The sequence below is a fragment of the Streptopelia decaocto genome (genome assembly GCF_964273445.1).
Source record: "Streptopelia decaocto genome assembly, chromosome: 1".
Lineage (NCBI taxonomy): Eukaryota > Metazoa > Chordata > Aves > Columbiformes > Columbidae > Streptopelia > Streptopelia decaocto.
This window is the reverse complement of record NC_138663.1, coordinates 66,790,056-66,816,435: the sequence shown is the minus strand read 5'-3', so window position 1 is coordinate 66,816,435 and position 26,380 is coordinate 66,790,056. Positions and strand designations below refer to the sequence as shown.

Genomic DNA, 26,380 nt, shown 5'->3' with positions numbered 1-26,380 from the left:
ATAAATCTTGTATTTTATTTAGCTAGTCTCACAATCATCATGTGTTCTAATTGCTTTGGTTTGGCAGAGCTGAGACAGGGGCTTTTCCAAGCTGGTTAGTCTCCTCTACAGCAAAGGGTAACAAACAATCCCTCAAGTATTTTTCTGTTCTGTTGTTTATGGCTTTAAGTAGCACCCTTTACTTTTGTTTTTGCAGCAGAAGCAATCCGTTTAGATAGTTGTTTTCTGCAACATGTTCTAGATATGAGTCATCCTGTATTTATCTCAAACAAAGCACGCAACAGTAAATTTAAACTAAAAAATTTTAAACTAAACAAACTGGATTGCCATGACAACACCTCATACCTACAGGAGTAGTTGTGTTTTTCTGAACCCCCCAGAGACGCTGAGAAGTGAAGAGAATCACTTGATACCTGCTGAAACTTGGATTTCCATGTTCAATTTGCAAATAGAAAAAATGACTCTGCTGTAATGCAAATGCTGTTAACCAGCCTGGGAGAAAACTGATTGCCAATTAAGAGGCAGGTTCTTCCAATCACCTCACCAGTAATACTCTGTCTTGCCTGGGATTAGCTGATAGAGCAGGAGATGTTGCAGGCAGGGATTTTTCTACCTTGGAATTCCAGCAGACGTGAACAGCAATATAGAGAAGATCATTAATTTTAAATGTAATTCATTTAGTCAACTAATTAAAAGAAAATACTTTTGTTGCTGTTTGCAGGTAGGCTGCTGAAATATAATTACCTCCTGGAATGACTCCATGAATCTTCAAGTCTTCCAAAATTTGCAGATTATTTCCTTGTGATGTCAGCTTTGAGAGGGTTCTTCCAAAGTTTCTCCTACCTTTAGCTTTCTCCCTGGTTAGCCTTGTGATAGGAGAGCCACACAGATGTAAAGGAGAGTACTATGTGCTTTTGAGAGCAATAAGTAAAAAGCAGCACTGAATTGTCAGTAGCTATTATTAGCATCTTGCTGTTTTTCTGTTACTAGTATCTAGAATAGTGATGGTTTGTAGTGCTTTATTTTGTAAAGCCGTGTGTTGCATTCAAGGACAGGTTAGTAATGCTGAAAGCATATTGGGACTTTTGCTCGGGTCAGAGCTCGCTCAAGGTTTTCTTGCAGCTTACAAATGCCTCTTAAAATCAGGCAGCGCCCTCCTTGATCTTGCTTCTGTGGCTGCTGGAGGCACATTCACGTTCAGCGAGGGTGTTCAGGCTTGATGATGAGAGACGTGGCCAAAGGTTCTCCAGTAGGGTGTCTGGAGAGGCGAACCAGTCGACCATACGTAGATGGTAAAGACTGTCACAGGCTTTAAAATAGTTCACCGCTTTTGGCAGAGCATGTTTAAGGCAGTAATTATTGCTGTGATGAAACAGGGTGATTGTACATCTCCTCTGGGACCTGCCTCTGGCAGCGAGCTGTGCACATGGCTCCCAAGGAAGATGGAAACCCCACAAGCACGTGGAAAGAGGGACTTGTTTACGAACCTCAGCTCCAACAGCACAACAGCAGTTTGTCGTAACCTTCCAGCAGAAATGCTTTAATGCACACTAATCTGGCTATTCTGAATTCCTCTGAAAGTTTGTGAAACTGACTCAGTTTGTTATGGCAGCAAACTGTGTTTACTTATTCTGTGCTGCGGAACAGTTTATCAGCTCCCGCCTTATCAGTGAAGATGCAGAAAAGCAACTTGTCCGTCTTTAACTGCAGTGCTGCAGTTTACAAAAATGCCAAATGCCATCTCATTCCTTCCTGCCCAGCAGCCCAGTCTGATTAAAGTAGGGGTTTGCGTACAAACTGCTGTGAATATTGTGATGCTTATTGAAAATGTTAATATGCCAGGGCATAAAAGGACACTCCCTGCAAAAAACTGGGCTTTCCTAAGGTGTCAAGTGCAAAGCTAACTCAATGCTCCAAAAATCCTGTCTAATATACACACTTGTATACACATGTAACATTACAAGTAAGCGCCTTGGCATGATTAAGCTCCATCAGATTTTGTCTTGTGTTCCTCTGTAATGCAGGCCAGAAAAGATTGACTTGGTGACTAGAAAAGACATATTTGTTCCTTTAGAAATAGTGAACAATCAAAATGATAAGCAGAGTTTGAGTAAAATTAGATTATGTTTTTGAGGGATGCTTTCTTAAATGGGAGCTGGCTTTTTAATTGCTGCTTCTGCTCAGAGAGAAGATGGATTTTGTCTCACTTTTCCCCCTTGTTTACTGCCTTAGGATAGGGAAGGAGGTGAAAATGGGGGGATGGAAGAGACATGTACCAAATGGCTGAAAACCTTAAAAATGTGGAAATGTTCCATTTTCCATCAGAACTGGGAGCTTAGAAAGATTTGCAGGGAAATGAGAATGTGCCTTTTCCACTGTTTACAATGAAACATTATTCCAGCTCTCTAAGCCTCCCTGCTTTTGGGTTGCTGTGCTGCTGGAGGCGTTTGTTTTTCAGATGAGAAGAGAAACTGATATCCTAACTGTGGTTATCTAAAAATGTTTTCACGGGAATTTAGGCCTGTTTCATCCCCGTGTCTTGGCCTAACACCCATCTGAAAACTTCAATACTGCCTGCCTGGAGTCACATTTAGGTTCAGTATCTTACCCCTTCTACCACAAATATAACATAATGTTTTAACTGCTGTGAGAAAGGGCTGCATTTTGACTCCAGAGAGGTATGTTTGTAAGTGATGAGTGAAACAATCCTCTGTCTACGTGACTTGACATCTCTTGGGCATCCTTTGTTATCATTTTAATAAACCTGCTAAGGTACCATGGCAACTGGGTATGATAACAACAGCCAAAGCAGGCTCAGATGGAAGAAATTCTATGCAGGATAGAATATAAATTCGTTTATTTTGGAGTATTTGCCATCTTTGACGCTGAGTACAATGTGGATCTTTCCATTTGCAAACCAAGGAGGGGTTTGTCTGTTCTAAGGCTGTCACAGTTTTGCTTGGTTGCCTTCATGATTGCTGGAATAATCTCCAGCCTCTTGCATACAAAAGTATTTGAACTTTTGTAAGTGTGGTTTGAGGAGGATGCACTTTTTGGACAAGTAGGTGAGGAGCAGAAAAAAGCTTTGGTTGGAGAGGGGATCTTGCTTTGATTTTATCTTTTTCTTGTTTTCTTTAGCCCAGTTGCACACATGCTGTTCTTGTCTTCTGAAAGCCCTGCATACTTCCCAGAGGGCAGCATGTTTCCCATTTCCATTCCCCATTGATTTCCTCTCTATAGAGAATACCAATTAGTGAAGATTACAACAATTTGAAAGGCTTCTTACTTCTCCATCACATCTGTGGTGCATCTCATGCAAGCTGTCCCCAACCCTAATAAGCTGTGATGGGATCAGCCAAGAATCACCCTGTGCTTCCTTTCTTCTGTATTTTCTTTCTGTGCTGGGATGCAAAGAGAAAAGACAGAGAGGTCTGACTTAAATTGCTCAATATTGTGCACATAAGAGAAATCCTAAATTGTAAGTTAAATCCAGCTAGATGGGTATTTTCTATGGCAGGAGTGATGCAGTGAACTGTGTAACAGTTCGATATATGTAGGTACCTGCTTAGTTATTATTCATTTATTGTTGGAGCTGATAGAAAGTCACTTCGAAAATCTAACATTCAAATGGGAGATGACGATCTGTTAGTTTTCCAAAGACTGGTGCATGGAAACCACATAAATATTAGTGATCTTATATTATTTCTGTAAGTGACCTACTGAAGTGCCTCGTACCTATGTTAGCATCTTTTTATTGACAGAGAGGTATGGGGTTGTTGAGGGTTAAGATTGCGGGGTGACAATAAAACCCTGGCAGATGTATTGTTAACCCGCTCTCCCCCCCCACTTCCCCCTTTTTGCCCCTCCCTCTCCCCCCTTCCCACTAAGGACAGGCGATTGGGAGGGAAAGAAGGACAGAGAGAAGAGAGTTGGAAAAATTAACAGTGTTTTACTAATGCTACTAATAAGAATAGAGAAAATAATACAAAATATACAAAACCAATCTTGAAAGTCTCAGCAACTGCAGAGCCGGCCACCAAAGTCCTGGATTGGACTTTGTAGCCAAGCGGAGCTGGATTCAGTCTCTCACTAGGCCTCAGTTCGCAGGGACGACTAGCAAAGTCCTCTCCTAATGTCGGCCATAAGCAGAAGGGAAAAAGCAAAGGCAAAAGGGACGAGATCCTCGTGATCTCCCACTTTTATATGAAGTATTCACGTGAATGGAATGTTATACACAGTTGGTCAGTTTCTTGGTCACCGGTTTCTCGTTGCCTCTCTCGCGAGATGTCTATCCATGCTTACCAATAAGTTTGCATTCCATTGCTAGGTTTACCAAAACATGTGTCTAGTTCTCCAGGAAAATGCAGTTAATACGAAGGCTTTAGCTGACAGGCAACATTCACTGAAAGAGAAACTTGTTTTTAACAAAACCAGGACAGGGGTTTTGTTGTTGTTGTGGTTTTTTGTGGTTTTGTTGTTTTCCTTCTCCCATATAGTATGTGGTAATTGCCAAAGGAAGATGTTTCATGTGTTGGCAGCCATTCTGTGTATTATGTCACCAGTTTTCTTTTGCAGGTTTCTGACTTATTCCTACCTTCTGGCCTTCAATGCGTGGCTGCTGCTGGCACCGATCACCCTGTGCTATGACTGGCAGGTCGGCAGCATCCCTTTGGTCGAGTCCGTCTGGGATGCAAGGAACTTAGCCACAGTGTTCTTGGTGCTGGTGATGACGTTACTCAGCCTGCACTGTATAGCTGCATTCAAGGTAACACCAAAAGACATGCAATACAACGTTTTGTTTAGGATCTTTTGTTTCCTAATCTTTAGATGAAATGGGCAGTAAACGCAAGTTTTCCTCTCAAGTGCATTGGATAGAGGTAAAAAAAACATAGTGCTACATAACTAACTCAGGCAAACTTAACGGATGAAAACGTCCATCTAGGTGAATGTCTCCATCTCTAATTGGTCTTATTTGAGGGCAAAAGTTTGCCTGGAGTCCTGCATTCAATTACTGTTAACGATCCAAACCCCACTGAAGTTGTTAAGTGTCTCTGCCTCCCCATAGTCATTAGGCTCTTTGTCATTTGCTTCAAACAGGACTGGGACCTGTCATCTGCAGAGCTATTTGAAAATTAAATCAATTATTGTATTTGTATCTTTACTTCTAAAACCTAAATGTTGTATACAGAAGATTTCCCATCACCAAAGCAATGGAAGGCAGGAAATAGAAATTATCTGGAAATTGTTTTTTAGTCTAAATAATAAAGCGGTAAGCTGAGCTTCACAATTCAGCATTTCAGATCCACCATTAATCAAATTGCAGAAATGAAAGTGAGGTTGTACTAGACTTGTCAGAGATCAGATATGCGCTTACATAGAAGGCGTGTCTGTGGATCACAGGGAGTTACAGGCTCTTCTATCTGCAGTTGTGTTGTGGAAGTGTTAGGAAATGTGTTGGTAATAATTTTTGAAATAGTGCAGAAAATTATCTTCCTAAACATACATCTCAATCAAAAGCATAGTAGGGGAGTAATGGCTTTTTAATACCTATGTTACATGAAAATGTGCGGGTCATGTACACACTTCAGTTTGCCCTGTCAGTCTTCTCCATACCCCTGGTAAGGAAAGGGACAATGAGTCAAGCAGTTTGAGACTGCAGAGTCATTAATTTAGATTATACATTGACAAATGCTGTATGGGAAATATGGGAAAATACCCGATTAGGTATCTGCTAGTTCTGCCTGCAGGTTGTACATCATCTTGTGTTCCTCCTGTTTTCATTACTCACTGCTAGAGATATTCAGAAGTGTTTGTATTAGACATAATCCTGTTCCCAGGGAGTGATAAAATTCCCATTATCCTGGTACTGAACACTTCTGAAAAATCTTATCCTGTGTTCTTTGAAGTTCTGGATGTTTTTTATTTCTTCTTCTGTTGTTGGAATTCATACTATGTATAAGATTAAAGTTGTTGGTTTGTTGGAAAAAAAAAAATCTTCCAGGATTATCCAAAGACATTTTGTGTTATTTTATTTTGGGTAAAACGATGATCCAGAAGGATTCCTTTGGGTATCTTCTACCAAACTGCAAAACAAAACATTTCAGAACACTTTGTGCATTAAATGTCTAGATTTTACTGCATTTTTATTCCTTCTTTTTTTCTTTTTTCTTTAAGTCAAAACTATTCAGTCTGAATTTATGAATACCGCTGTTTGATTTGAAACTGCAACTTGTAATTTTTCGTGATAATAAGTTCACTGCTTTGCTCTTAACCACTGTTAATGTTGCGTTAAGCAACATGAATTTTGCTCTCCAGGCATTTACTTAAAGGATGCTTTGAAATTCATCTTGTAGATTCCCTTGTGTTTATCCTTGAAAAGCCCAAACACAGAATAAATTGGATCCTAAGTGCTCTGTTTTTGTGTCTAACCAAAGTAAAACCAGAACCATGGTGCTCTAATCAGTCTCAGCTCACCAGCAAACCCACTGTAAGCATGGAACTGATACTGGTTCCATTTGGGGTCAACCTGACATGCTTCCCCCAGCCCCAGGTACTATTAGAGGTAGCTGAAATGTTCTGCTTTTCAGGAAATCTTAAATTTCTTGAAGCTATTTTCTATTTCATTTTTAGCAACTCTCATAACAACCTGTTTGTGATACTGCCATTAAGTGGTAAGAGGATGATTACGCTGTGCTGAGTAGTGTGAGTCATTGAGGAAAGAAAACAGTAGGAAGAGACCTATTTCCTGGAAGTAAATCATTCTGTTTGACTTCAAACACTCTCAGGAATGTCTTCTACAGTGAGGAGACAAAAGGTTAGGACACATGAACTGCAGGCACAACTCCTTATGTTAGGCTTTAAGAAAGCTTCTTTGCAAACTCAGCAGCAGTGGCCTTTCATACAACATTGCTCCCGCCAAGACGGACCATCCTCACCTTCAGTCAAGCCCCAGACAGGCCACTTCTCATGATTTTGCAGCTTGTGGGCAGCATCAGATGCATCAGTTAATTTTTCGTATTTCATAAAGTGTAAGATGTCCAGCTTCCTTTTTGAAGCAAGGATGTAAAACTGTCTTAGCAGCCATTTGCTCACCTTTTTCACTGCAAAGTCTAACCTGGAAGCAATAGCTTGCAATTTTTTAAGGAATGGTTTTAGAGTGAACAGTCAAATAGTTTATGTGCCTTTCATTGCAGTGTGTAGGTGTGCAGGGGTAAGAGAGGACAAAACCTCGTATTCATTCTCATCGGCACTAACACTTTCTCCCTGCACAGAGAATTCAAAAGCTAGAAATGATTTTGGCAGAACTGAAGACATCTGTGTGGTGAACACTGAACTGATTTTCAGTGGCAAGAGGCAGTGCGTGTGCATCCACAAAACAAGCTCACAGGAGACTCTCAGAATATATTACATGGACTGTAATTAGCAAATGCATGTATTGGATTTCTGCCTTTGTTGCCATTGAATTTTAAACAGGGCTAATTTGTTGTTGACATTTGCGATTAGGGTAATAACCCTGTTGGCATGTATGTGTAATGCTGATAAAAGACATCTAAGGCACGAAGCTTTCTTGTTCTGTTTCATTGTGTGAGCATTGTTACACCTCAGAACGAGAAGAAACTGCAAGTTTTCTACCCATAACTGCTTTCCTTGAAACACATCTTTTACTAGATGAGGGCTTTTATGCTGAAAACTGCAGAAACAGAACGGGCAACTCTCCAGTTTGTTATTGTTTGGAGAGAAAACCTCCCTCCTCCGTCCTCCTTGTGCACTTCCACTGTTGTCCTTCTTACATAATGAGGAAGTCATTTGAAAAATTGCCTTGTTAATTCCTTGTCTATAACTTCCATTCACTGGGTTGTTTCATAGTTCGTTCTAATCCCTCTTGCTTATCGGCCAGAGATCTCCCCTTGAGCAGGTCACCAAGAAGGACCTGCTGCTCTGCATGGTGTTTAGGTGCACAGCCACATTTGTCTCTTGCTGCAGCCATCCCTATCGCCTGTGAAAATTAATGCCTTTCTTTAGGAGGCCTGATGGGAGTAAAGAAAAGGCCTGCTCCTTGGCGCACCTCCCACTGGGAGCAAAGGACCTCACTGACTGTTGTGGCAAAACTGCAGGACATCATTAAGCAGCTCTTTGAAACCTTTTGAGACTTGATTTTTCACTGTGCAGATGCCCAGTGAATCACTGGTGGATCTTGAAATCCTTAGGTTCTGCTCAGCTCTTCGCAGTGAACTTCTTCACCCAGGTTGGCTGGGCTTTGAGTAGCATACTGGGGATGTGCCAAAGGCCAGAGATGCTATTGCAAACACCTGCATCCCAGATGAATAATAGTAGTTGGGGAAAAAAGGATGATATTTGTTTATTGCTCATTTTGAAAGACCGCTTCAACTGCAAGGAATGGAGCTGGTCTGCTTTGGGACTAGGTAGATTACAAGGGTATCAGTCAAATGGATGCAGCAGTCCCTTTTTGGTTGCCAAGCACACCAGTTACAGGGCCAGCGAAATAATCTGTCTGATGCTTCAAATGGCCACCATTGTACCCAAGGGCCTGTAGCGCTGCTTTTCTGTGCTGGAAGAAACAGTGAGCACCTGGTGAGCTAGAGAGAGGACAGCAATTCTGGGCATATCATCAGGATGACGGTTATTTCTTTGACATGTCGTAGTAATTCAGTGAGCATCAAAGCAAAACCCTTCAGGTGTTTGAAGAGCCAGTCCACATGGCATTTTTAGGTCGCTGCTTAATTAGCAGTGTGATGAAAATGCAGCTTGTCCTGTAGTGGTAGCTGTGAACGTGTTTACAGAGCACACGATGGATCAGATTCCACTTTCCATACGGCACCTGATATATGGAGGGCTGATAGTGAGAAAATTCATGTGTGTGTGATGGGGTGATTTAGAGCAAGGTGATCGGAAAAAGTGATTTGAAACAGTAGCTTTTGTACCTGGCCAGTCTGGGGGAGTTTATTGTGCCTTATACTGCTTGGCCCTCGTCTTGCATTTATGCTGATGGCCAGCACTATGGAGGTACCTTCTGGTGGTTCACAGCACCTTCTATTTGTTCAGCAGGAACACTTAATAATGGTGCAACAGATTCCTCATGTCTGAGGAGGGAGTGCTACTTATGTTTCATATCAATTAAAAAAAAAATATATCCTCTAAGTTATGTCTTTTTAAAGAACATGCTTTGCTGCTGTGTGTGACATGGCTATGTATGGTACAGGAAGCTGTGATGGTTTTCAGGTTGTATTCATGACATGCAACGGAGATATATATTATTATGCTGTTCTTATGCTGCAGTGGGTTGGTTTTTACTTCAGGTCTAATTTTAAGGTAATGCTGCCTCTTTACATTTCTCTGCATAATGCTTCTTAGCCAAGACAAGGCATTTTATACCAAATTATTGACTTTAATTCATGCTGTAATTGGCATCAGATTGCCATTTAGCCAGTGGTTTATAGGTATGGATATCATCCAAGCCTATTCCTCAGTCACTCACAGACTGTATTTCTTAGCTGACAATGTTTAATACTATTGAGGAGAGGAATATATTTGTGTCTTCTCTTTGTGTGCATGTTTCTGTTGGTTTTGCTAGCCCTCATTATGTGTATTCTGTCATGCTATTTATTTACTTTACCCTGCACTCCTGAGACCTTTCCCTCATTTCCCAGGTTTGGCATTTCATTAATAAATCACAGCTCATGGACCTTTCTGGGGAACAATTGCCTTTTATAATATTCTACAGTAGTACCAGCACAGTAAGAAAGTGTGCCTAGCAAAATTCGTATGCCACAACGCTTTCCGAACAATACCTGCTTCAAAGGCATGGCAAGGTGAATAAGGCTATTTATCGACGGAGTCTATCTGACGAGCTGGAAACCACAGTCATTTTCATAAAAGGTCCATTTAAAATAAATCCTGCTTTCATTTTCCTGAGGGCCCACTTGAATTCCTTCCACTTAGAGAGAAGGTCAGGACTGATGTTCTTAATCCTTAGCAGCGAGGGCTTTCTGTGCTGCTTCTGTTGTTAATGTTTGCTGCGGGGAGAGAGTAATAAGCCAGAAAGACTCTGTTTAGTGAAAGCTGGAGGGAGGGAGGGATGGAGGGAGCTGCTTGCGGGCGCCCTGCATGTCTCTCCGGCTGCATTTCTGCTCTGCCGAGTGCTGCAAGCGCATCAGCTGCGGGTCCCCGGGGGGGTGGAAGCAACACGAAAACCTTCCCAGGGCGCTTGCTGTGCCAGCCGACAGGCTCAGGTGCAAGATGAAACCTTCCTCCCTCTGTGTGCGATTGTCGTTCTGGGTTAAAAAAACAAAAGAGTGAAATTATTAAAATACCTTTTTGCATCAGATATTGTTTTTTTTCCTGGGTAGATTTTTGAAATAACATGTTTGGGGTGTGGTACTCTGAGTAAATACAACCATAGCTGAAGTAGTTCTGATTTGTCCCACCATGAAGATATTCAGCATCTCACCAAACGGGTTCTTAACTCCGGCAGGAGTTTGTCATGCTAGGTAGGTCATTTTCCTAGGGGCACATAGTTCTGCCATTTTCAGCGTATTAACACAGAATTACTATATTTTGAGAGATATTAGTTTTGTTTCTGCCATTTTCTTCTTCTGATTTGTGTTAATATTTCAAGACCCACTCAGAGCTGAAAGGTTTTGGAGTAGCATAATACTAGGGGTGAGTAGGAGAGGGTAGGTGGAGTGAGGACCAAGAAATCTACAGCTGGGGGAGATAATGATGCTCATTGTGGCTGCTTGGTCTTAGTTAAACATTAGGGTGCCAAGCCATTGGGTGATTTCTGTTATGATCCTCTTGTTCCACGTTACATTTTAGGAGAAAACTCACCATGATCACATTTGTATGTACTTCAAGAAGCGTGCATGTATTTAAATTTTTCCTTTATTATTTTTTTTCTCCCCCCTCCTCCATGTAGTAAATCAGCCTGCTGTCACAGAATGAAAGGGAAGAGCAAAAAACAACGACAAGGTCAAATTCTAATTCCTGGAGCAATCTTTTGACTTTCCTATTTCCTTTTGGAATGTTCCACTTCTCTTTCAAAGGTGTGTGTGCTCCTGCATCCTGCTCAGGTCAGATTGCCAAGCGAAATGAGAGGTTGCAGAGATTAGGGATTGGGAAAACTAGTTTATATCTCCAGGGAATTTTAGAAACCTGGGTAAGAAAGACTGTAAACGTGCAGCTGAATGGAAGGGTAGCTGAAGTCTACAGAGAAAAATAAAGTAATAGATACCAAAATTTTACTTTGAGATACTAAAGTAAAAAGCGAAATATCAGTAGAATATACTTCTGTGCCCTGCTGTAGGTTATAGGATTGGGAAAGGGCTATTTCTGCTTTTATTCCATAACTGAAAGTCTGATTTCCAGAGGTGTTGAGCATCCACAGTTCCCATTGATGTAAATGATGTTTTTAGGCACTTACAGCATTTCTGAAAAATAGTCTGTTTTACCTAGTGATACAGGCCAGGACTTGCTTCCTTCTGGAAACAGAAAAGTGAATGATCTCATTAGGGTGGTCTGAGGAATGTGCCAAGGATTTCTCTTCGCATAAACCTGGGTTAGGAAGCCAGTGATACTTTCAGGGGTTTTGTTTTAGTTTCTGGCTGGTGTATGTTTGCCTGTACACCAGTTCCTGAAGAGGTGCTGTTGGTGGTGAACTGGAAGGTAGGTTGTGTTGTTGCCAAATGCTCAAAATAGGATCAATATGTTTGGTAATTAATAGTCATCAGTGATGGTCAAAATAACATTAGAAATCTCCATGGCTTGGGACTAGCTGTGAAGTGTAAAATTAGCTTAATTCTATTCAGTAGTAACGGTGGGTGTTTTTATCAGAACAAGATGATCACCAAGGAAAATGGAGTTATTTTAGGAAGACAGTGAGTTGCTAAGCCTGGGATTCAAGCAGCTGGCGCTACTGAAGATGCTGACTTTTTTTTGTTTTGTTTTGTTTTAATGAGATGAAAGAATAAAACTCCTGATAAATTGTAGTGATTAGAGAATTTGTGGCTCTTTTTGTAGGAGCAAGCTGATTAAGCTGAGTGTCTGAGCCAGATTTGAAGCTGGGCAGTTATGTTTTCCTTACCAAATGTTTGAGTTTTTCAGACCATCTGTTAACACCTGAATTTTGGCACCGTTTGCTCAGAAGTGGTGGCACAGGCAGCAGAGGGAAACAGCCACAGCTCCACGGTGCCCTCCTGTTTGGCCACAGAAGATGTAGGTGTACGTGTCCTATCCCGATTTCTGCTGGTGGCCTAAAGGAGACCGTGCTGATGGTACCTGCAGTATGGTACAGCTCTGTCTGCCATGACCTGGCTGTGCCTGCACCAGTGAGGTGGGACTTGGGAGCACCCTGTGCTTGCCATCTGCAGCTTCATATCAACAGATTATTTTCCTGTGAAGAAATGAATCCCTGGGGTTGATTTCTGATTAGCTTAAGTTTTCTTTTTATCATGTTATGCATAAATGCAGAGTGCATTTGACATGCTTCTACACTGTCCCTTTTTATCTTTTATACCGTGTATGTGGAAAGTTCAAGAGCAGATGTTTGCACATCCCAAACTCTTGCCAGATGAAATGCTGCTGGTGGTTTGGTGCAGGGCACTGAGGGGTCATGGTGCTGAGCTGCTTGTGGCTTCATGAGTGACTGATGCAACAGGAACACATGAATTAAGTTTGCATGCAGTTTGCACAAATGGATGTTAGGAATAAACTGAAGAAGTGTAATCCTCGCTCTGTGGTCTACAGACAGTCATGTAGCTTCTTTCAATCTCTGTGTCTCTTTTCATAGATAATGCACTTACCTCCTAGGCGTGCAAGCATTTGAAAATGTGTAAGAGCAATCATTGCTTTTGTACAGCCATGCACTACCAGCTTCCCTGAATACCAGCTTTTCTGCGCTTGCAGTCAGATGATCCAAGTATAACATCTCACTGGCTGCAGTGGACCATTCAGAGCTCTCTGGCAGAGGGTGATTTATGCTTTTGGTAGGAAAGAAGACTTTACTCCATGGAGCTGTTGGTTCTAAATGGTGGAGTGGTGACACTTGCCTCATTCTTAAAATAAACTCTTAGAGGAAGAAATTAAACCCGCTTGATGGCTACTTTCCCATCAAACAGGCAAGCATGTATAAATAGCTTCTGAAACATTCCAAGGTAGGACAGAAGGGAATTTGCTTGGACTTCCTTGACCAGCTGCTTTCTTCTCTGAGGTGCAACTTTGTCCAACCAGGAGGAAGGTTGTCCTCACAGCTCCACTTCCCGGCACCTCAGCCCTTGGAGGTGCCGGGGGATGTGAACATAAGTCCTGCCATCACAGTGTGAGGCTTAATGGATCTGACACCTCAGGTGATGCTTTCTCAATGGGAAACACAGGGCTTATGCAAGGCCATAGTTGATGACGGATATGTCAAAGTAGTCTGCGTCCCTGCTGTGCTGGTACTTCGTGGGCTCTGGCTTGTTGAAGGCTTGTGATTTAATAGTAGTCAGCAAGAATATGTCTTATATGTAATATGAGAAGATCTCTTTCAGTTGTAAACTCCAGACTTTCTTCCTTTTCCCCCATATTGCCAAGGAAGCAATTTTTGAGATTTATTGCTGTGTTGATGGATTTTGGCCTTGGAGTGATTTTTTGCTATTTTGTTTGAGATAGTGTGACAATTTTTTGCCTTGCTTTTGGGAGAAGAAATGGTGTTTTTTAGCTCTTTGATAAATTTATGAAAAGTAGCAGGTTAAAAAAACCTCGTCTTTATTAGTGGTTTGTTATTGTTTTTTGTTACAATATAATGAAGGCCTTATGGTCATTAAAGGTGAATGTGAATTTGAAAACTCTCACCAAATGATTTGCTATAAGGAATGTTACTTTGATTTGAAGTTGGCTTGTCTTTAATGAAAAGAATCATTCTAAGGTTAATTCAAAGGTGCTTTTTTTTTTTTTTCCCCCAGAAACCTCTGTGACAGAAAGATGTTTTATATTTCCAAAAGAAAGCGCTATCTTTAAGAGGAAAGGAGATGTCTCCCTGTAAAAGGAATGAAGTGATCTATAATTTCTAGTCCTAGCCTTTTTATTTTAAGGAAAAAGGAAGTAAAAATTGCCTACTACTCTTTAAAAGCTTTTACTACTGCTCCTGGCACCTGGAAGATGCTGGTTCTGCCACTTTTAGCTCAGCAATCTCTTGAGTGGAATCACATGACTAGAATAGTTAAACCAAATAAATGGTCCTGATTTTTTTTCCCTGAAAAATGTAACAAGCTGCAGTTTGGTAGATTTTATGTATTAACTTATCTATCTGTTTATTTATTTAAAAAAACGTGTGGAGGGCATCTCCTGTTGTTTGTGTTGGATGAAGATCGTGCTGTCCTCTGTTCCTGCAGCCCTACAGTACCATTCCCTGACGTTCTTGCACCATTCTGTCCTGCTTGTCTACTCTTCTATAAATCTATCAGCCCCTCCAGGGGAAGGAGGAATAAAAGGTGAATCTGCTAAGTAAATTTTGATAGGGAAAAAGATAAAGGAGAATATAATGTCTTATGAGACTCGTGCTTTTAGGTTATCACCTGTGGTATACACAGTCCTTTCAACACATTGTGGATGTGTTTCTGTCCTTTTTTCTGTTCTCTCTGAGCTGCCTAGGTGAGCAGAGGTTAGCCCTTGCTGGCGGGCAGGGCCAGGTAGCTCTGCTGTGCCTTGAGCCCTCGTGAGGCTGGGATAGAAGAATGTGCAGCTCTTGGGTCAGGGCAAAGGCCAGTTTTCACAGAATCACAGAATGATTGGGGTTGGAAGGGACCTCTGGATATCATCCAGTCCAACCTGCCTGCTAAAGCGGGTTCACCTAGTGTAGATCACACAGGAATGTGTCCAGGCAGGTTTTGAATGTCTCCAGAGAAGGAGACTCCACAACCTCTCAGGGCAGCCTGTTCAGTGCTCTGGTACCCTCAAAGTAAAGAAGTTTCTCCTCATATTCAGATGGAACCTCCTGTGCTTCAGTCTGTGCCCATTGCCAGTCATCCTATTGTTGGGCACCACTGAAAGGAATCTGGTCCCATCCTCTTGACGCTCATCCTTGAGATATTTATAAATATAGATGAGATCCCTCCAGTATCTGAGCAGTCAGTAGGACTTGTTTAGGGATGTGCAAAATAAGATCTGCTGTGAATAGGGTAACTTTTCCTCCAGTATAAATTCCGAACTACGGACAGCCAGTGATTTAGGTATTGCTTGTGCCAGAGGCTTAATCCAGAATGTCTAGTTAATGGCCATTGACGAGTTTCAGATGACCAGCAGCCCCCCCTGCTCCTCTTGCCCACAGGCTCTCCCCAGCTGCAGGGCCAAAACGTCCAATACATGAAGTGCCTGTACAAGTTTTGGGACAGTCAATGGCTGGGTAGAGAGGAGAAACCCAAACTGAGCTCTGGAGTGACCGTAGCACAAGCTCGGCAGTTTGACCTGGAGGTTCGCAGGCAGAACCATACGTAGAGCAAAACCAGCTGAAGCCTGGGCCTTCAAGGGCTGGCTCTTCACAAAAGCCTCTGTCTGAACCAAATGCTTTAAAGAGGGTGCTGCCAGATGTTTCTTGTTTCAGAAATAAGTAGCGCCACAGAGGGCTCTGCTACTCTGTGAGGCTGGTTCATGCTGCTGGGCTCGTGTTTCTGAGGGACTAAGCTGGTGGCCTTCCACCGCCTTGGTCTAAGAGCTGTGACTTGTGGAGGTAGAAGGGGCACACAATGCCATTTTTTCCTTCAGCTGAGCTTGTTGCCACATTTTTCTCTTTCTCATTTGATGTACAGGCTTAATTTGTCTTTCTCCAGCATTCAGTTTTCTTTGCTTATCTGCAATGCTGCAGCCTCGAATAACACCGTGTCCTTCCTAGCGATGTAAACTAGAGGGTCCTTTCCCAATTATTGATTTAATGAACAGCAACTGGAGAAATATTTGATAGCTGGTTCATTTGAAACCAAGAGCATATCCTGGGGACAGAGAACATTTTATACATTAGCAGTGCACTCCTTTTAGCCCAAGATGATTTCTTGTGCCTTTGGGTCTTCATTGTGAAACCCCTGGGGTAGAGTAGTGGCAGCAAATGGGCACCATAATTAGGCCAGACAAGGTGAGAAGGGACGAGAGTGTCAAATGGCAGGAGAGAAATGGATATCAATATCTCCCAAGCTGGGTGGGAGGGAAGTTGGTGTAGGACTGATATTTTGCATGTAAACTTGAGAAATAATTCTTATCCTCTTTTTTCTTCTTTCTATTCAATTTTCTATTGTAATTACAAGCCAAAATGACCATTACTGGGCACTTCTGCTCATCAGCTTCATGGATTGATGGGAATAATGTATTTTTGGTGCTGTTGTGACTGCAAGAAGGCACTGATAACTGCAATTACAAGACACTGAAAAAGTGGATAATAGAACAGGTGATGGTGGAACTGAATTCTGCTCTGTTCTCTGCCTCCTGTTTCCTCTTTGAGCCAGGGGAAGCCAGTGCACTATTTTGTGATCCTATGGTTCAACTCCTCTGAAGAAACATCAGAGCCTTGTAACATGTACTCTGGCATTTGTACCCATAGAAAATGCTCATTGTCTTTCCCACATAGTAAGATCATGGAATCACAGAATTGTTTTGATTGGAAGAGACCCTCAGGGTCATAGTCTAACTATAACCTAACCCTGGCACTAAACCATGTTCCTAAGAACCTCATCTAAACACCCTTTAAACACCTCCAGGGATGGTGACTCAACCAATTCCCTGGGCAGCCTGTTCCAGTGCCTGACAACACTTTCTGTGAAGAATTTTTTCCTAATATCCAATCTAAACCTTCTCTGGTGCAACCTGAGGCCATTTCCTCTTGTCCTATCACTTGCTGCTTGGGAGAAGAGACCAACCCCCTCCATACTACAACCTCCTTTCAGGTAGTTGCAGACAGTGATAAGGTCTCCCCTCAGCCTCCTTTTCTCCAGGCTAAACAGCCCCAGTTCCCTCAGCTGCTCCTCATCAGACTTGTGCTCCAGGCCCCTCACCAGCTTTGTTGCCCTTCTCTGCACTCTCTCTAGTACCTCAATGTCCTTCTTATGATGAGGGGCCCAAGATGATGATGATTTTAATAATGGGACTTCTGAATTTCAGTCACTGCCTTGCCAGTGGTAACCGGTGTCACAGTCTCTAGCTGGGCAAAAAAAAAAAAAGCAAGACAGGTTGTTCTGCTCAGCACAGCGTCGTCAATTGAGGTCCTCTACTCAAAAATCTTGTTCAGCATTTCTACATTTAGATCCCTCTAGTAAAGGGAAGCCAATTTCCTCTCCAAAGTAGAGAAGTCACCCACAACAATTAGGAAGTGCTGCAACCATCAAGTGATTTTGGTTGCATCTGTTGCTAAGTGTGACGAAGCTTCTCCCAATGGCTGCAGAAGGGCTCTGAGGAGGCAGCATCGTTGCAGGGCAGGAATGCACAGATGTCTGCCTGGGTGATTTAACAGACCTAATGCTATGCTTCTCTTAGCCTGATTTTATTCGTTGAGATCACCAGCAGAAAGCATGAGCTGATTCACCATCTTGGGGTGAAATCTGAAACTCCGCTTGCCCAAGGAAGCTTGGGTACCTCTGTGACAGGAGCAGTGGCTGCTCTTGATCACAGTGTCCTGAGATGCTTGTGCTGGCCATGCAGCAGCTGTTTTCTGCATGTGACTATTTGAATTCTCCTCAAAGAGTAAGCCAGCATTTAAGCGAGCTCAAGTGAAGGGCAATAACTGAGCTCAAGTGAAAGATGTGAATTTTAACATATAGCACGTCTCAAATTTTCAACTCTGAGTATGGAGACCTCCTATGTTAAAGTATCATTTCAAGTTTAGATATTGCCTCAAAAGGGATAAAGTGACTGCATTAATGTGCCATTTGTGACTAGTTTTCTTTACACAAAACGTGACTGCACAGTTTTTTTTTCTCAGCTATAAGCATTTAGGATTGAGCACAGCGATCTGTGTGTATGTGATACGTGTTCGTGTATTTACATACAGCCACACTGTGGTAGACATGCTAATATATACATTCACACTATTCTATACTTACGTATTACCAATATGGGGTATATCTTAAGTACTATCTATGCCATCTCAAGGGAGCTACAATAGAGCCGACTTTGGAAAACGTATCAAAGGTAATAATACACACTGTGGTCAGTGTTTATGTGCTTTCTGGGCATATCCAAAGCACAGTATGTAAATATGGAAGAACAGTGTCTTGGAATAATTTCTTTTAAATGCAGAACATATCAAGTGTTAATCTAAGTTGCTTATTTTATGAATAAGAATCTCAAAAGGAAAGGGGAAAGTTAGTGGTGAATGAAGTTGCACTTTTTTAGTTGATACTTGTTTAATTTTGTATTATTGCAGAAACTGGAACACAAAGAAGTTTTGGTTGGCTTGTTGTTCCTGGTTTTCCCATTCATCCCAGCCAGCAACCTCTTCTTCAGGGTGGGATTTGTGGTGGCAGAGCGAGTCCTTTACATGCCGAGGTAACTATTGCAATTGAATTCCTTTCTAATGGGACCACCATCCCATTTCTAAAAGCAAACAGGTAACTATTGCAATTGAATTCCTTTCTAATGGGACCACCATCCCATTTCTAAAAGCAAACGTAACTGCTTCTTCCCTTACACAATACTTCAAACATATTGCTATTCTCTGCCTTTCAGTTTTGGCATGATAGCATGAGAGATTTTGTAGTTGTTTGAGAGCAAATTTCTTGGCAGGAGCAAAGCTACCCAAAATTTTATTTTATTTTATTTTATTTTATTTTATTTTATTTTATTTTATTTTATTTTATTTTATTTTATTTATTTATTTTTTTTTTTTTTAACAGAGAATTTTTGGTATGCTTGAAACAGCTCAATACAGAGATGAGGTGTTGTTTCTTGAGGATTGTTCTCCAAGACTCTTTCTCTTGGTGTTACGATGGCATTATCAACTTTAGTTGTCCAGTGTCTTTACCTAATGAGCAATATCTGAAAAGTTAACCTGTGATATTTTTATTGTGGTATTACTCAGCTTTCCTGCTACATTAGGTGGTCAGTAAAAACAAAGGTGACAGTACTGCTGTGTTAAAAGCCTGCTGGCTTCAGTTGTGGAATATACGCCTGACTTCCTGCCTGTAAGCCATTGACTGCATACCCATCTAAGAGTGGAGGATTTGCAGTTGTTGAAGAGGATGAGGAAAATCCAGCCACTTCTCCATCCTTCAGCCTCTGCCTTGGGATTTTGCTCCACTTCCAGCCTCTAACAGTTGTCACTTCAGCAATCTGGGTGCTTCTGATTCCATTTTACTCAAGGACAACTTTGAGGTGTTACTTCTGACATCTCCACAGTATCCAGACCAGAGAGTGCAGTGGCAAAGAACGTTCATCCAAGATGCACCAGACCATTGCCCATTTCGCAGAAGCACAGAATGGTTGAGGTTGGAAAGGGACCTCTGGAGGCTGTCTGGTCTCAACTCTCTGCTCAAGCAGGGCCACCTAGAGCTGGTTGCCTGGGACCATTTGCAGATGGCTTTTGAACATCTCCAAGGAGGAAGACTCTGCAGCCTCTCTGGGCAACCTGTGCCAGTGCATTTTTTTCCACCCATGAACATAAATGGTAATTCTTGGAGACTGCAAGCCAGAAAGCCCAATTATACCGTCGGGTATAGCGTGGTCAGCAGGACAAGGGAAGTGATCCTTCCCCTGTACTCTGCATTGGTGAGGCCACACCTGGAGTACTGTGTTCAGTTCTGGGCCCCTCAGTTCAGGAAAGACATTGAAGTGCTGGAGCGAGTCCAGAGAAGAGCAACAAGACTGGTGAAGGGACTTGAGCATAAGACCTATGGGGAGAGGCTGAGGGAGCTGGGGTTGTTTAGTCTAGAGAAGAGGAGGCTTAGAGGTGACCTCATCACTCTCTATAACTACCTGAAGGGAAGTTATAGCCAGGTGGGGATTGGTCTCTTCTCCCAGGCAGTTAGCAATAGGACAAGGGGGCATGGGCTTAAACTCTGCCGGGGGAAATTTAGGCTGGATATTAGAAAGAAATTCTTTACAGAGAGAGTGGTCAGGCATTGGAATGGCCTGCCCAGGGAGGTGGTGGACTCGCCGTCCCTGGAGGTTTTTAAACTGAGATTGGACATGGCACTTAGTGCCATGATCTAATAAACGGACTAGAGTTGGACCAAGGGTTGGACTCGATGATCTCTGAGGTCTTCTCCAACCCAGTCGATTCTGTGATTCTGTGGGTGCAGGGGTCAGCATCTGTTATCTCTGATGGGATTGTGGAGCTCTCGACAAAACACTAGTCTTCAATTTCACTTGGGATTACTTTGTGGTAACTGAAACAATAGTTTTATCCCACAAAGTGTTTAAATTGGATTCCTCAGAAAAAATGTATTCCTCTAAAAATTCTGAGAGAAACACTTATAAGGTGGTCTTTTGTAAAGTCATATGCATATTCTGATGGTTATTTGTATAAGCACTAACACAAAACAGCTGCTCATTGGTGTGAAACAGGCTGTGTAGGAGCTGTTGTATTTATTACAAGCTTCCTAGGCAGTAAGCTATATCTCTGTGCTCTGTTATATACTTATTCACTTTTTTGGGTCAAATCCTACTGACTTTATTCAGATGACTAGCCCTGCTTTTGTTTGCTGATAGTATAAGTGGAAGTACAGTGAGTGAAAGTTGTCCCTCGGAGTTATTTTGCAAAAGATACCCTCAACTAATGGATCTTGCATCATTTCAAATTAACTTGGAAATCAGATTGCTTTAAATTCATGTAACAGAGAATGAGGAAACACATGAAAGCGCAAAGCTATTAAGGAAACAGTCAGCTGAACACAAGGTTTTATTGAGTGGTTGCATTTCCGAATCTCAAAAGAACAACTGCGGAAAATACTTCAGCCATCAGCAGTTCCTTGTCCTCCTCCAGATGAGACTGCTGATATAATGAGAGGAGGGGCAATGAAGAAGAAAAAAGGGTACGTTTGCGCAGGCAAAATTAATCAGCATTAACACGTGTACATATAGCTTGTATAGTGCTTTTCTTCTTCCTGAGGGCTTTGCAAATATATGACCTACAAAGCAGGTAATTGATAGTTGCTGCTTTTTTTTTCAGGCAGGAAAACGGAGGCAAGAGGATTAAATGATTTCTCTGGAGTAGGTCTGTGTCAGAGTCCCTGGATCTCAGACTTTGCTCAGATCACTAGTGTCCTGCTTTGCAATATTTGGGTTTTGCCCTTCCCCCAGGCTGGCAGGCAACTAGCATGAGAAGGGAAGGCAGTTTGTGGTAGAGATGGGCAGTTCCCAGCCAAAGGATCCAGAGAGAGCTGAACTCTTGGCTCCGAGTTACAAGGAAATGAGCTCTCTTACATCCTCTGGGTGCAAAATGAAGTGAGAGGTGACGGAGACTTCTGCAAACATTCATGACTATGACAAGACAAAAATCACCTTGTTTTTTTGCTGCTCCTTGGGAGTGGGGCAGTTGAATAGCGACAGCTCTAGGAAGGGCTGATGTTCTTTATGTAGAACAGTCTTTAGCACTTTTCTTACGTTATATCTTGAATAGGGCTTTTCCTGCTATTCCTTCTCTACAATTCATTTAGCAAGTCAGAGGTTGTCATTCTCCTTTATTTAGACAAAAGCCTTGAATGAGATGGGGAAAAATTAGAGACCTGTCTTTCTAGGCTTATGCTGCCAGGTGCTTTTCTATCTCTGTTTCAAGCAATAGCCTTCTATCAATATTTATGGATGTGGCAGTTGTGTATGTGTGTCACAGACTGAAGTCCTAATTCAGTGTTGCTGAGTAGTTACCTGGGCAAAATGTCAAGCATTTTCTTTCCAATAATAGTTAAGTAAGGGCCAAAGGATTTATGTAAAAGATGTTGTAAATAGAAAGGAATAAGCCTTTTTGCCTGATATCTCATTATATGTTTGGGCCTTGCTTTCTGGGGATTGATGGGTATTTGGAACAATTCCTCTTCTGTCTGCAGTCATGCCTTGGGGGAGAGTGATATAAGCTAAGTCACCGTGGTTGAATGTTTTCTTTAATTGGCTGTAGCAAACTAGAAATATTTTGAGAAAATATTTATTTTTATTTAGTTTTCATTTGAGGGTTACAAGCACGTATTGAAATCAGGAATTTTTAATGATGGTATTACTTTAGTCTGAAAAATTTCACAGGAAAACAATTTACTGTGTCTCAAAATTTAATTTTAATGTTGTTGTTGTTTTCATGTCTTAAGAAGGGAGAGCTTGTTTTCAGGAGGGCTAGGGCTGTGAAATAGGTATCTTGGGAGTGGTGGACAGGATGCAACTCTGTAGGCCACAGTTCTGCAGAGAGTTATCACAATCAATAGCTGGAGCAGTGAAAGACTTAAACCACCATGGGTTTTTCCCCCTTCAAAATGTAGATGTAGTTATGGTTACTGTATAGCTGCTAATGCTGCTCAGAACACCACAGACAGCCTCATTGCTTGGAAATCTGGAAGAACTATGTGCATCCAGTTATTCTGAGCTGGGAGCAATTTGTCAGTACTTAAGCAGGAGCAGCAGCTCTTCTTCTGTGTTGCCCTTCCCCATGCAGGAACTGGAGAGGCAACGCAAACTCTTGGGCCATCCAGGAGCTGCCTGCCCTACTGCCGTACCAGGAAAGCTGGATTTGCTCTCACCTCATGGGATTGGACCTTTCCTACCAGAGCAATTTCTAAGTTTTCCTCATCTTTCACTGCTACCCTGAGAGCAGTGGCACCTGGCTGGGCTGCTGTATCATAGCTGGACAACTTAAGCTGTTTTTACGGCCTCATATGAACCAACAAACCAACCAAAGCATTGCTACAGGGCTTATTTCCAATTTACTGAAAGCAATAGGCTGTCCAGTGGTACCTGCACCATTTTTATAGCAACTTATTCATGGTGGATATTGCAAGGACTGGGTTGCACAGTGCACACTCCCAACACAGGAAATTATGGGTTGCTGTCATTTTTTTCACCAGATCCTCACTATATCAAGTTGGTGTTGCAACCCTAATTGTCAATACTAGAATATGGGATCACTGCTATATACAGGATGGCATTTGCTTCAGTGTCTATCTCAAAATCTGCAAGAAAGCTAGCATCCAGAAAAGAGTGTGCTCGTATTTTTCAGGAACTTAACACATCATGTTAAAGCTTTCCCCCTGCCATAGCAAAGCAGGGACCATATGGAAGTATTACTTTTGCATAGAGCATGTTTTTGATTCTTTGTGCTAATGCTTTTTTTCCAGTTATTGTATTCTGTACAATCCTAACTTCTGTAATTGAAAAAGAAAAAGAACCCGGACCTGAGCAGAAGTCACCTTTACTTATAAGGCAGCCACTTGAGGATGGGACTTATTGGTGCATCTCTTTTTCTAGGAGCATGTTATGCTCTACACATTATCTTCATTTTTTTAAAGACCAGTTGTGTAATGGAGTGGTGTTGTCTTTTCAGTGTACTTTGCCACCCCTTTCTTTAAGGTTATTTGAAGCTACAAGTTCACCAGGAGCTGAATTCCTGTTTACTTGTTCAGCTCTCCTTCAGTATCAGATCACATCCAGCTAGGCATCATCTGGTTTACAGAAGCAGCTCCTCTTTTCAATTGGAGTCAAACCCCAACCCCAGCAAAGTCAGCAGTGAAAGTCCCGTTGGTTCTGCAGGGCTCGTTTATCTGCTCCCTGATCTCAATTCAGCAACATAATTAAGCTTTATGCCTGCTTTCAAGTTAAATCCACAATTCATTTGGGATTCGGATATGGAATCCAAGTTGTACCTGCTCAATTTACTTAAAAAACCATGATTTTTAATGTTGCTTTTTTTTTTGCAAGAGCCACTGAGCCACCAAAGTTTAGAAGGAGTGAACTGGATTAAGTTCCCCGTAGTTCAGCTGCAGACCTGAGGGCACTGGGAGGGGACTGGGAGAGCATTACATGATAGCAGTGGGTCAGACCCCAGCCCCATCCTGGTCCTTTTTTACCTTGAGGGGTTGCGTGTCCCTGCCCCAGGGTGTCAATTCGAGCAGAGCTCTGCCAGGAGGAGAGGAGGTTGGGATCTTAGGTGAGGCGAGTGACTCCAGTTCTGCTTCCCCATCCCAGGAATAATGACTCCGCTCTGCCCTTTGGAAGGGGACAGAGAGAGTTCTGGTTAATTAATGAGAATTAACTGCTTATAGAAAGGCTAAATGCTGCAAGCATCTACCTTCCAGATGCACATCCAAACCTAAGCTCCCAGCTTTTGAAGGCTTGCCCACCCCTATTAAACACTTTAAGGAGAAATCAAAGCAGCCATCCTCCCTTAATGCAGGCAAGAAATTATGAGATGCTTGTGCCGGATATTTTGGCAAAAGGCAGTAAAGAAGTAGAAATAAAAGCCAAAATGATTCTGCAGAGCTGAAAAATATTAGCTTGTGGTGCATTTGGTCTAGACTGCAGTCCTGTGTTATTCTAACTAAATTTAAAACATGCTTTTGAGAAACATGTTGCTCTTTGGCTATGTACAATTGATCCAGGAAAAAGGTACATTTGTGTTGCGTATGAGCGTTCATGGCTATACTGGAAAGATTTTTTGTTTCGTTGTGATATATTAGGTTAAAGGAAAGTCTTTAAATGCATTTTTTCTGCTCTTGAAAATAATGCAGATATGTAATTATATTGCTTCTAGAAAATAGTAATAAATTAAGTTAGTCATCTTGTGGAAATAATCTACTTGGTCGTGTTGATTGAAAGAGGAATTCTTATTTACAAGGGAATATGGTGCCGTTAAGAGGATGCCTTATGAAATTTAATAGAAAATATTTTCTTACATGAAGTTTTTGGGGACTTGCAATGGAAATGAATGGGAAATTATATCCCTACTATAGAATTCCAGAAGTTATTATAGTATTTTAATTAAAACTATAGCACACAGACCCTTCCTCAGTAACATATATAAGATTTAGGGAAATTTCTGTGGAAACCCTGTGGAATTATATCAGATTTTTCATTTATAAAATGTTTTCTTTTCGTAGTGCATATAGTAATCAAAAGCCTGAAAAGTTTCTCTGTTACCTGGAAATATTTCAGATAGGAATCTGTTAGAAGGCAAATCTTGGACTCAGGTACTCTAATGAAGCTGGTTTGTTTATCACGTGAGTTATTGGAAGGAAGGGAAGGGGAATGTGTCCAAATGTTAAATAGCCATTCAGAGGTTAGTGAAACCATTAATTTCTGGTCCATATTTTCTCTCTAATAAGGGAAGTAAGAGTTCCTGCATCTTCTCTAATTACATTGTGTTCTGACTGGATGACCACATTGCTGGTGGAGGTAAATCATTTTGGTGACTTAGCTGATCCAAGTGTCTTTAACATAGGCCTTCATATATTTTAATTTAGAGCCAAGGACAAAGTCTAACACTAAGTCATAAGATACTTTTCCAAATTAGATGTATTGTGCCAGAGTTTATGGTTCTCTATGTCTTTGTATTATGACTTGCAGACTTTATTCCAGGAAAAGGCCTCTTAATCCTGGTGAAATTTGGCATTTTATTCAGCAGAATCAGTAGTAAGTTCAGTATGTTGCCTGTTACTTGGTCATCACACTGATATTTCTGAGCTGTAAGGCTTGTTTTTTTTTTTTTTCCAGTAGGATCTAGTTTGTGTGCTAAATATTATATCTTGGTGATGGTTCTGACATAATCCTCTAGTAACCAAGGGGAAAAAAAAGATTGATTCCATGTCATCATTACTGGGAGACAGGCAATTTAAACAAAATTTTTTTCCCCAAAAGTCAGTACCAGTGAAGATGCAGAAATACTGGCTGTCTGTGTGTGATGGAGGGACATCCTGCATCCTCCTTGCCTTTGGACATTTCGTCTAAAGACGTGACTGTTCCTACAGTTTTTTCCCTTGTATCCCTGACTGTTTGAGAAAGTTTCGATACAAGATTTTCCCACTGGAAATATGACATTTTAGTTAGCCCAAACTTTTTGTCAAGATGCACTGACTACAGTGAAATTTTAGGTGAAATGGCTAGAAACAAAAGACTTCTCCATCCCATCTCCATCTCCATCCCTTTGTGGTCAAAAGGACACAGACAACAGAAATAGACAGTTGGATGGATCTGACCCAGAACTGCCTCATTGACAGAGATGCTTATCTGAGAGTTGAGAAGTCATGGTCCATCTGCCACACACCAGCAGTTTTCCAGGATTGTTAGCACTGGATCTACACACTGCTGGATCACTCAGTGGTGGCAGTTTGATCCAGAGCTGATCCAGGCCTATGCTTGCACTTATGTCACATTAGCTAGCCCATAACTCACTGAATTTAGATCAGCCTTGTACCAGGTGCAAGAGAAAATCTTG

General features: G+C 41.7%; 1 protein-coding gene across 9 annotated transcripts in view; it reads left to right on the top strand.

The window, feature by feature from the left end:
- Positions 1 to 26,380, top strand: part of TMTC1 (transmembrane O-mannosyltransferase targeting cadherins 1) — a 174,631-nt gene that overhangs the window by 68,524 nt on the left and 79,727 nt on the right. For all 9 annotated transcript variants that reach the window (XR_014185130.1, XR_014185131.1, XR_014185132.1 and 6 more), the window contains exons 8-9: positions 4,576 to 4,765; positions 18,401 to 18,522. Coding sequence is in view for 5 of the 9 variants with exons in the window: in XM_082062646.1 (XP_081918772.1) it covers positions 4,576 to 4,765; positions 18,401 to 18,522 (312 nt within the window). In the remaining 4 variants the exon portion in view is untranslated. The remainder of the gene's footprint in view (positions 1 to 4,575; positions 4,766 to 18,400; positions 18,523 to 26,380) is intronic.